Source organism: Drosophila serrata, unplaced genomic scaffold, assembly GCF_035046125.1.
Source record: "Drosophila serrata isolate PLE 108 unplaced genomic scaffold, ASM3504612v1 contig_217, whole genome shotgun sequence".
Classification (NCBI taxonomy): domain Eukaryota; kingdom Metazoa; phylum Arthropoda; class Insecta; order Diptera; family Drosophilidae; genus Drosophila; species Drosophila serrata.
In genome coordinates, this window is record NW_028257115.1 from 2,519,217 (window position 1) to 2,531,169 (window position 11,953).

Here is an 11,953-nt window from a genome sequence, read left to right on the forward strand (position 1 = left end):
TGCGGTTGTTCGTTCTCTCCACTTTTGGTCTTCTACCCCTCCTGTTCCTTCTTGTTGTTGCTTTTTTTTGGCGACCCACTCACACACACACATGTTGCTTTGGAGCTCTTCCTGCTGCCTGCACCGCCCACTCCCCCCTCCCACACACAGGCACACGCAAAGATCTCCTCCTTGTACAGTTGCGGTGGAAAAAATAGCATAATATGAAGAAGCAGTTGCAAGCTGTTTAGGCTCAAAAATCACTGCCTACTTTTTGGGTACTGCTTACAGGACACTTTCTAAATGGAAACTAATTTTCGTTTTAAAGACGTAATAGTTGATCTATTATTATTAAACATGAATATGAATTTAATAAACAAATTCATGATAACTATTTCTACAGAATTTTAATTTAATTTCCTTTTCGAAAATATTAGTTATTAATTTTTAATCGTTCTGATTCATTTAATTGATTTGAAATGAATATTTGTTTTTAAATTTTTCATAAGCCCACGATCATTGCTAAAATGGCAACCTCAATTGTAAGCCTCCAGACGCGTCTCTGCCGCTGTCTCTTTCTGTCCAAGCCGAGTTTTTTCTTGGCCGCTGGGTGTTGTCTGCCTTGTTATTGCGCATACTTTTGGCTTTTTTGGCATTTCAGTCTCTTAGCCTCCTCTCTCCGAGGGCGCAAATTAAGTTCGAGTCATTAAACCGGTCAACTAAAATAACGTGGCATCCAAGCGGCCGAGGCATTAACTTGAGATCAGCGTTCATCAAGGGAGTGAGTGCACAACAAAAAAACAAAACAACAGGAACATCTTGATCACTTGTGGTCAACGCCTAAACGTTTTGTGCAGGGGTCCGAAGTTATTGACCGACTTTACCAATGTAACCCGATCTGCACTGACATTCAATGCTCGGTGTGGAAATATAGCACCACCATCTGATAAATGCAAAAGATGATCGACCAAAAGCATAACTGTTCACACTCAAAGGGGGGGTATATCTAAAAATAAAATCCTTACTAAACCTAGTCATAATCAAGAACCCTATTTTTAAATTTTTTCCGCCCAGAATTTTTCATATATTGTAGAAAAAATAAAAAAACACATCCCATAATTACACCCGCTATGAAGTTAATTTTGGCAACAAAATCCCAGATTGTTGGGCCGCAATTAATCAGTTGATTGATTTTTTTATATATGATGTACCTTCCGACAGAATTATGACTCCGCTCACACTCTCCCTACTTAAGTGCAAGTATTCAGAGGTCCCGAAAAAAAGAAAGAATTGATAAATTGACTTGAACTCTCCACACACGCGCAGCCGTTAATTATACGCCATGTATACCAGTCGACGTTCATGTTTTTTGCCTTTTGTTGATTGTGGCTGGCTTATTTGTTATATTCTTATTCCGGCGAATGCAATGAACTCCGCCGCTTGTTTATTTAAAAATAAAAATACAATTTACACAAAAAATGGAAAAGAAAGCAAAGCGCAGAAATCGAATCGACAAACAAAAGGAATTCTTTGTTTATGGCATTGCCAACCTGTGCTCTTGTGTGTGTGAGAGTGAGTCCGACCGGAAAGGCTATCTCTTTCGCACGCACACCTTCTCGTAGTTACTGTTCAATTGGGGCGCAAGTTGCATTTTTTTTTCTGGTTATACTTTTTTGGGGCTCCAAGTTCGTTGGCATCATGTAGATTTTATTTATCAGTTGAAATATTTTGCTAACAAATTGCAGTCAATGACATTAGCCACACCAAAAAATAAGCACACACCAAAAAGTGACATGCACACACACAAATGCAGAGCAGAGCGGATGTGGCGGCAGTCTCTCTTCCTCTCTCGCTCACTCCCACTCTTTCTCGTGGGGGGGCTGGGGCTGAGCAGGCGGGAGTGGAAGGGAAAGGAGGAGATAGCATTGGAGATGGAGACAGGGACGGCGAACAGGTCACGCAAGCGCACAAAAGTTTATTCATCTCGCATCTCCCCAAAATGCGAAAATGCGCAGCAGCAAGAGCAACAGGCAAAGAATCGACAAAGTTTTGGAAGCCGAATCGATAAAGTGGAGATAGAAGACACTCTTCTGCACACTTGTGCAAAGCTCCAAGAACCATAAGAAAAATATCAAAAACATATGCACTCAGGGAAAATGTTTGTGCTTAAAATGGTTTAAAAAATTACATGAAAATGATCACAGAACACATCGAATCCCTTAAAGCTATTACAATATTATAAATATGATATGTATGTGTGTATGTATATTTTTGTTGAATTTAAGGTGTAATTCACAGAATTATAGTTTTGATAATAATATTTTGCAACTATGATATTGGGGGATTCTTTACTGTTAACAATAAAGTTAAATACGAATACTTTAATAAAATACCCATTCAATTTTCCATAAATATTCTAAATAGTACTTTTTTACCAAAAAATATTAAAACAGTCTCCTTTGAATATTAATGTTAACATTTTTCACTGTGCAGCAAGCTTTACTTTTTCGGGTTTCTGTTTGTCCAGAAAAAGATGACGAAGAGGGTGTGTGGCAAAGGGGGCGGTGGGTAACGGGGTTGCGAGGGCGAGACGACTGCAAAATTGTTTAATTATAAAATGTAAAAAACGAGGCGAGCATCCAAAGAGAGCGCGAGCGAGCGAGCGAGTGAGTGAAATACATGAGAGCGAGTGGGGGACAGAGATAAAGTTTTTGTTGAAGGACACACACGGTCTTTAAAAGTGAGTAATGCACTGGAGGTTGTTGACTCGACCGCCATCCCGTTCGCTCTGCCCCGTTTTGCTGGCGTCGCCTTCGCCTTGTAGTCTCTCTTTCTTTCTACTTTATTTTTGTATTTTTTATTTTTTATTTTTGTATTTTTGTATTTTATTTTTGCACTGTCCACTGAGCTTGTTGTTGTTTTTTTCTTGACGCTGATATTGAATGCGCCTGTGTCTGTGTGAAGAATCTTTTGTTATGCGAGTTTGTATTTTTTCGGTTTTCGCATGTGCGTGTGCTTGTGCGTGTATCTGTGTGTTTTGTGCAAAGTCAAAGTGATTAAACTTTATGCGCAATTTATTTTGCATTCAGCGCAACAACAACAGAAGCTAAGCCCAAAAGATCAGGCAGCAGCAGCGGAATTATTATTGTTTAATGCTAATTTAGCACACGTCAAATTTCATATCCAAAAAATGTTGCCAGAATCGCTTTTACAGGTTCAGGTTCAAACGCGAGAAATAAGATAAGCGACGCGATAAGCGTACACAGGGGGAAAATGTATCGACTAAATTCTTTGATAAAAATACTTCAGTTACTTTGGAAACTTAATTTAATTGATATAAAAACACATCAATGTTGGTCTATTATAAACCGAAGACCAAAAACTTTTTGCAGTTCTCTTGAAAGCTATTAATAACAATATTATGTTTCAGGAAATTTAAAAAATTTCTTAAACAAAACATATGTATACTTATAAATATATTTTTCTTCCTAGAAATTAGCAGGATTTCCTTTTAATGGGACAAAAGCTATTAGAGTTATTGCACATTTTCCCCGAACTCGGCAAAAACTTCCGAACATGTGCCTAGATGCGGGTGTTGAACACTCCACTCATTCCGCTTATTTTTAACTGACTCACAAGTTAATTTTCCCTTAAATATGTATGCATTTTTTGTGCGAAGTGGGAAATTGCAGCAACATGCGGTTAAATGTTGACACCCAGCAGACGCCACACAGCAAACCGCAAAAACGCAAGCCTCGGAGCCTGGAAGGGTAACGAAAAAAAAACCTAATGAGTGGGATGATCCATTAGGGTGGGCTTTATTCAAGGAGTTACTCATTTTTCTAAAGAAAACTATATATGAAAATAATATATCAAAATAATAAATAATTTATCAGGGAACAGGTGGGCAAAGAGGAATGACAACGTGGTGACTAAAAAATGTGTAGTACAAACACATGATCACTCTTTAGGGACTACGTTTTTTTTCGGAACAGAAGTTATTAAATGGCTTTTTAATTTAATTAATATTTTTTTCACCTTAAAGATTCCATCCCAATCGCGTGCAAGCGGGAGCCTCCAGATGCGCGCAATATGGTGCTCTTTTCTGGATGACGCCGCCGGCATCATGGCCGCAGTTGTTGTTGTTTTCTTATTCACTTTCTGTCTGTATTTTTTTGTTAAATGTTGTTGTTCCTGCTGCTGTTGCATTCTGCACTGCGTTGTTAATCGTCTTGACGGCGCAGTCACATTGTGCGTGCTGCTCCCAAGGCCAGTGCAATATTTTACACGAGTGACATCGCCGGCGAACTTCCGTCAGTGTTGCGGCCTTTGTACACCTAAAAAAAATAATGCATTTAAAGATTTTTTAGAAAACGATAATATGAACAAAAATAATCCTAAGAAAAATATAAACAATTTTTCTCCTTTGGTTTTTAATTTAGTTTCTGGAAGATAAACATTTACCAAATTTAGCAAACAATGCAATAATCTTTAAACTAAATTTTAATACTTAGATTTTTATTACAATTATTTATTTCTTTACTTTAGAGTCCTAAAACTTCCAATATTTTCTCCTTCGTATGATTTATACTTGCACTTTAACTCACTGTTAATCGTTTTTATACCCTTACAAAGGTTTTATAATTTTATTTAGAAACCTGTAATCCTGTGAAAGAAAATAAGAAAGAAAAGATTTTTGAACTGTTCAAAAACTAATACAGAAAAGCTTTCCGAATTGAAATAAATGAATTTTTGGCTTAGATATGAGTTTATTAAACTTTGATTTGTCAAAAATATTGTCATATAAAATTATAGATAAATAAATAAACAGCAAATTCAAGGGTATATAAACATCGGATTTCCAAAGTTAGTTACCTTTCTAGTTATTTTTCTTGTTTTTCCTGCTCTGCTTTGTTGTGCGTCATCATCGCCTGGCCCTGCATTGCCGGGATGTTTATTTCGTTGCTTTAACTCCCTGTACCTCCCTTTTAAGCGTCTGTATTATCCCCTCTCATTCGTCACCCACACGCACTCCCGATCATTTAACACCCACTGTAAGTGGAATATTGTAAACCAGACAAGTTCCTCGAATATCTACACTGCCAGAAAATTACTTAGGATAGGTGGGGAATTGATAAAACAAAATATGCTACCTTTGCGTATACGTAATATATGGATTCTACATTAAAATTACGTATACGCAGGGGTGTCACAGAAATTGATTTGGATTTGAAATTAAAAGAAAAGAAATTAAAAATTGATTGATTTCGAAATTACTTAGTTTGACATTATAACGGATTTAAAATCCTTAAATTTTAAATTGTTTTATGTTCAGTGGTTTTTTATGATTCTATACTGTATACTTTTCTGGGTGGGGTTCATTCCTTTTCCTATTTTGGAAGCCCTGGCGATCATTGTCAGTTTTTCAAATTCTGTAAACTTGTAGAAAAATAATTAAACTCTTTTCAAAAAACCTCACTAAATTAGTTTTGAGATTATTTAAGATTCTTATGGTATTAAGTTAATTGGTTTAAAATTTAATCATAAGCTGGTTGAAATCTTAATAAAACCATGACTGGCGACTCGTTTATGTTTTTGTAAGTAGTATATTTAAATTACACGTACTCGGATTTTATATGGTCCCTTTAGCTCATATGGACTGATTACTTTGGCCCTGCTGCTGGCGATCATTTGCCTGTTTTTGCCCAGGGTGGACAGGTTCATCAAGTTGTCAGCGGGCAGGATATACAAGATCTATGCAGAGTACACTCCTATAGGATACATGATCGATGATTCCTTGACTCCTGTTTCCCGACGCCGTCTGCAGCGGGTGGCTAAGAAGACACTGGTGTTGGACATGGACGAGACCCTGATCACGGCCTGGATTCAGCGACAGGACAAACGTCGGCAGTCACCACCCAACGTTCCCCACGACTTTAAGTTCGTGCTTTCGGATTCCAAATATAAGGGCAAGGTCTATGTTTATAAGCGCCCCCATGTAGATCACTTCTTGAACTGCGTATCCAGATGGTATGACCTGGTGGTTTTCACCTGTGGAACGGAGCATTACGCTGCGCCTATTCTCGATTTCCTTGATAATGGCCGTGGGATTTTAACCAAGAGGTTTTACCGTCACAACACCATCGATGTCGCTGGCCTAAAGGCCAAATATATATCGCTGTGTTCGCCTGACATGGCAAATGTCCTGCTGCTGGACAATTCCAATACAGAATGCAGCTTCAATGTGGGAAACTGCATCCCAATTCCATCGTATAAGATTGGGAAAAAGGACGAAGCCCTTCTCGACCTCCTGCCATTTCTGGACGCCCTGCGCTTTACAAGAGACGTGAGATCGGTGCTGGGAAAATGCACTCGCTTCGAGTGCCTTACCACGCTTCTGGAGAGTCTCGGCAATTACGATTAAATTTATTTTAATTTATTGCTTATTTTATTAAATTTATATTATTCTAAATACTAAGGTTTTGAATTTTATCGTTGGCTTATCATTGCGTAAATTTAAAAAGGGGAAGAACTAAAAGATCTAACATTTTTGTATAACTATTTAACGACGCGTAGAAACTAAACAATGATTAATAGCAAAGTCACCTTAAAGTTGAATGAATATATGAAATTTCCCTAAGGATGAATAATTTTTTAGAAATTATTCTGGGATATTTAGAGTTAAAAAAATGTTTTTTATAATCGCCCTCAATGGTGCCTTCTGTTACCAGTCTCCCTTTGAGTCATGCTTAGTCACAACCAAGTTGTATCTATGCCATTGAGACCATACCATCTTGTGATTCACCCTGCTGAGTAAATGACTCTGGCCAAGGTTGCAGCGATATCGGAAGGGCCACAACTCATATTAATCAGAGGCTAATATAATATATTTGTATGTATGTATATGCTCCACTTTATCGGAGAAACCGAGTTGCGACAGTGAAAAATGAGCGAATGTCACAAGGATCATAGGGTAGAGCCCGCCGTGCTTCCATCTGCATGTCGATCGTTGTAAAAACGGAAACAGGTTTCTCTGAAAGAAAGCAGACAACTTGCGTATAAAAAATACTATATGTATATTTAGCGAACAATACATATCCATTAAGAAAATTTTGTTTATTTAAAAGGAGCTCTAAATTGTATTATGAGACTGACCACAGAATTTATGGAAAATAACTGATCTAACTGCATTAATTCTCAGAAATCCCCTCTAAATAGACCTGTAACTGGACTCTCCTTGGCAAGCAATATATGTAGCTCTTATAGCTTGAGAATCGAATACTTTTCGTGCTAATCCCTAGTCCAGCTCACCAGCCATTTGGGTGCGGCAATTAAGCATCACCATCACCATCACCAGCTCCACCACTGGTGAGGTGGAGGAGTAGCAAGGGGATCCCAGTTTTGGGAAGCAGAGAGTGCCACAAGTTGCAAGGGGCTCGCGCGTTTCCAGCGAAGATCATTATTGTCTCGTCGCGGATGCTGGCGACGGCACCGGTGGACCAAAAAAAAAATAAAAACAAAAACAAAAACCAAAAATACAAAAATACAAAAAAACAGCAACAAGGCAAGGCGGCAAACGTGCGGCGGGGCAAACAAGTTAATGAACCTGCCTGCGACGCCGTCTCGCAGTCCGGGATCCGGCATCCTTGGGGCCCCCGGCTTCTGGCGCGGAGGAGCTGGCGGAGCTGGGACCCCGTCCAACTAGTTTGTCTTGGTCTGTTTTCGGTCTGTTTCGAGGACCCGCGACCGTCGCGCCGAAATCTGTGGCATGAATTCTCTGGAAATGATCGAAATTTCATTTCATTGCGAGGCCGGACGACCAGCCGAAATTAAGTTCAACAGCATTCCACCGGTCAGCGACTGTCTGGGCCATGGGTCCTACCTTTTTAAACAAGAAAACCCTAGCCAGGCTTAGAAGAATATCAATGGAAATGAATGTATGCAAGTAGGTATATATAAAAAAAAAACAGAATGCTTTTTAATTTAAAAAAAGATTCCGAATATTACGTATTTAATTGTTATAGTTTTGCTAATTTACTTAAGAACAAGACAGGTAGTCAAAATCATTGGTTCGAATAATCATAACTAAGTTAAAAATAAATTAATTTTAATTCAGAAAGAAGCTTTGTGTTAGTTTTTGAAAGGTTAACAAATCTTTTGTCAAAATTTGAACATTTTTACGATGTAACCCTTTACAAAATTTTTAAAATTTTGAATAAAATTTATTTTAACCAAATATTCCTAGATCGCCTGTTGATGCTGATCAAGAATATATGTATGTACATATATACTTTATAGGGTCTTCACTGTGTTGCAAGCTTTTGACTGAAATTATAATACCCTGAAGGGGAATAAAAAGATATACTAAATAGTAAAAATATAAAACCGATGAACAGGTCAAAGTTTAGCACAATCAGAGAACACTAACCTTCCCTGTAATAATTTATATGTAACATTCCCTTCAAAAAAATATATATAATTCCCCAAGAAAAACAAAAGTAACTTTAACTAAAAATAACGCATAAAAGTCTAAAGCTTTTTAAAATATATGAATAATAGGTGCCTCTTTATTTGTATAAAAATTTAAACTTTTAAGTACGCGCTGTTCCTGAATTTAATTTTTAAACTCACACATTATATATCTTTATAATTTACCAGGCAAATCGGTTTTTAAATAAGATTATTTACCAAGCCCCTCCATTATCCTTGAGGCAAGGAGTCAATGCCCTGCATGGCGGACTCGCATTACACAATTGCAACGCCGATCGGACGATCAGCGGATCAGTGCTCAAGTTACACAGAACTCCAGTGGCCTACTTCCACTCGAGTGACCCGCAATGTCCCCGAACAATGGCCTTTGTGCCTCATGGCGAAATGGGAACGGGAACGGGAACGGGAACGGGTACGGGATAACAGGAGCAGGAAACAGGAGCTGGACTAAAGCAACCCCATGATTTGATCCCGATCCCAGTCCTGCCCAGTCAGCCAAAGACAAAGAAACCCATTTTGTCGCATTCAAACAGAAATTAATGTAAAACAAAAAACCCTATCCAATCCCAATCCAAGAGCCCGCTAAAGAACTGAAAGGGAGCGCGAGCGACCGAGGGAATATAATTTTATTTTTATAACTGACCTCGAACTTTTGTGCAATGTGATTGAACTGCTCGCTGCCTCTGACGATATCTGTGGGCTCTGGCCCTCTGCTCTGTCCCTTTCCCTGCACGGGACATGCACTGAGGGAAATATAGCTTTGGTTTTGTACAATTTTACTATTAACTTATTGATAGAGTTGTAGTAGAAAAGTAAAATTTACTATAGTGTAGGATGAAATAAAGTTAATGTATATCATTTAAATGTATTATAATCTAATAATAATCTTATAATAAAATTTATATAAATACAAATTATATTCCAGAAATTAATTCTTGATAATTTAGATAAAAAATACTCCGAAAAAGGTCGTTATCATGGGAAACATAGAAGAGGTAAAAATAGTAAACTTTGCAGAAAACAAATTACGTATACGTAATATTTAATATACATTTCGATTAATTTAACATAAAATAATGTTTCAAGATTCTTAAAATCATATAAAATTATATGGTCAAGTAACTGGTTAGTTTTCTAAATTTCGGCTAAAAAACCCAGTTTTTTGTATATTTTTTTGTATAGTGTATCCCGATGCGAACTGCAGTATTTGCATGCAGACTGCATACGGAGCTGTTGATCACCCCCAACTCCGAATCCGATTTAGAGACCGAAACCGAGAATTGAGAATCAAGAAGCCCCGAGAGCCCGGGATGCAATCCAATCGTCCGCCGGTCGGTTGACAAACAATATGGAAATTTTACAGAGTGCGCGCTGGAAATAACAAAAAAAAAAAGGGGGGGGGGGTGGGGGGGAAGCGAAAGCGAATCTTAAATGGCAAGCAGAGGCGAAGGCAAGGGGGAGGAAACGATAGTTGCAGTCGTCAGCGGGGAACGTTAAATGCATAATAAATGTGCGTTCTAAAGAGTTGGGAAATAAAATGCGTGCGCCGACGTCGACGCCTTGCACTTTCAATGACCAAACACAACGATAAGAAACTGAAACAGAGATATACAAACATATGTATATATGTATATATGTACATACATATGTATAAATTAATAATAATACAAAGAATGCAAGAAAGGAAGCTACCTTCGGGAGCCCGAAGCTGGTATACTCTTGCAATGTTGAATCGATCACAATCAAGTCAAAAATGTATTTATTTTTATTCGGAAAGCTTTTCTGTGCTTGTTTTATTAGGTTAAGAATTCTGTATAAGCTTAAAATTATAATTTCAAAAATAATTGATGAATTTTTAACAACGTAAGCCCTTATAAAATATAAAAAATAAAAAATTAAAAAAAAACATAAATGTTTGCCAAATATACATAGGTAGATCTTTTCGGTTGCTAATGGTGATTAATAATATACATATCCAACATATGACATATGTATGTATGGTACATATGTATGTATGTATGTATGTATATGTATATGGTTTATAGGGTCGGAACTGACTCCTTCAGCTTTTAAGTAAAATTATAGCACCTTTAATATTTCCCTTTTGAATATTTAACATTCTTAATTCATTATAATTCTCATTTAAAAACTTAACAATTTATGTTTTATATAATGATATACATATGTATGTATGTACATATGTATATGTATCAATAAATTGCATTATTTCTATATACAATATGTTTTTATTTGAAATAAAGTTTGTTAAAATATTTCGATCGCATCGTAACACAAGAAAAAGTTCAACTGAAACTATGGGAATGATAGTACTTAACGAAAAAAAGTTTCGCGAACAAACTTCTGATTGACTTTGTTTGCCAAAACAATTTTGGCGAGAACCAAAGATAATGCGAAAGAGAGAGAAGAAGGGAGATTTGGAAAGAGACATCGCCGCGAGAGTCACAAAGCCAAACATAAAAACAGTGTACAGTTCTTTATCAGAAATTACTCTGCCTGGCTGCTGTGCAAATATTTTTTATATAAAAGCGAAAAACAAAAGAAGCCAACAAAAAAAAACATAAAAGAAGAGAATACGAAGAACACAATAAATAGAAAGCAGAGGCGTTGGCAGCGACCGAATGCCAGTCAAGCTTTAATTCCCCAAACAACAACAGCAACCACAATATGAAATAAATAAAAAAAGAGCATCAAAAGCAGCGAACAAAAAAATGTTTAGCTGACGTCATGTGTCCTTGAATTCGTATATTCGCTGCCAAAAGCGAAATTCACAAAATTCAATGCACTCGCCAAAATATAAGAAAAAAGTGTCAAAAAAGCAGCAGATAAGATGGCAAAACCAAAAAATAAAAATAAAACGGAGAGGGAAACAGCGAAACGTAATATGCAATGTAATTGTTGATGTGTAAGATATATACTAACATTTGGGAAAACCAAACGTGCCTCTTATAAATAATTATACGATAATTAAATATAGAGTTATATTAAGATGTCTAAATAGGCAGCTTTTTTCAAATCATACGAAACCGCAAAAGCTCTACAGATGCTTTGGGCTTCAGTTATGGGGCGCACTGGCAATTAAGCACAACATCATTTTACTAACAATTATAAAAAAAAACTTAAACTAGTAACTTCATATGTAGAATAAAATATATACACTTTTTTTCACACCGTTGCAAACTTTTGAGTAAAATTAATTTTAAAAAAGATTTTGAATTAAACGGTTACGAGCTAACGAGCTAAAATAACAGTTCTTAAAACGTATCGTCGCAAAGCATTTCAAAAATATTATATCGATAAAAATTTTATAAATATAAATTTTGTAAATATTAATAATTAATATATTATTACCATTAAGCTATATATTTTTTGCATATTTCCGCATATCAAATTAATAATACAACAAATATTACCATAATGAATATAGTTTATTAGTTATCGATAAATTTAAATTTGTGACGCCCAG

General features: G+C 36.5%; 2 protein-coding genes across 2 annotated transcripts; one reads left to right on the top strand and one right to left on the bottom strand.

Moving 5' to 3' along the window:
* Positions 1-481: 481 nt before the first annotated feature.
* Positions 482-615, bottom strand: LOC110176384 (uncharacterized). The gene is given in 2 exon segments (XM_020942716.2): positions 482-577; positions 580-615. Coding segments are annotated over 2 exon segments (132 nt in total).
* Positions 616-5,393: 4,778 nt separating this feature from the next.
* Positions 5,394-6,451, top strand: LOC110186899 (CTD nuclear envelope phosphatase 1 homolog). The gene is made up of 2 exons (XM_020956221.2): positions 5,394-5,576; positions 5,629-6,451. The coding sequence occupies exons 1-2, from the start codon at positions 5,551-5,553 to the stop codon at positions 6,401-6,403; spliced, it is 801 nt and encodes a 266-aa protein (XP_020811880.1). The 5' UTR covers positions 5,394-5,550; the 3' UTR covers positions 6,404-6,451.
* The last annotated feature ends 5,502 nt before the right edge of the window (positions 6,452-11,953 follow it).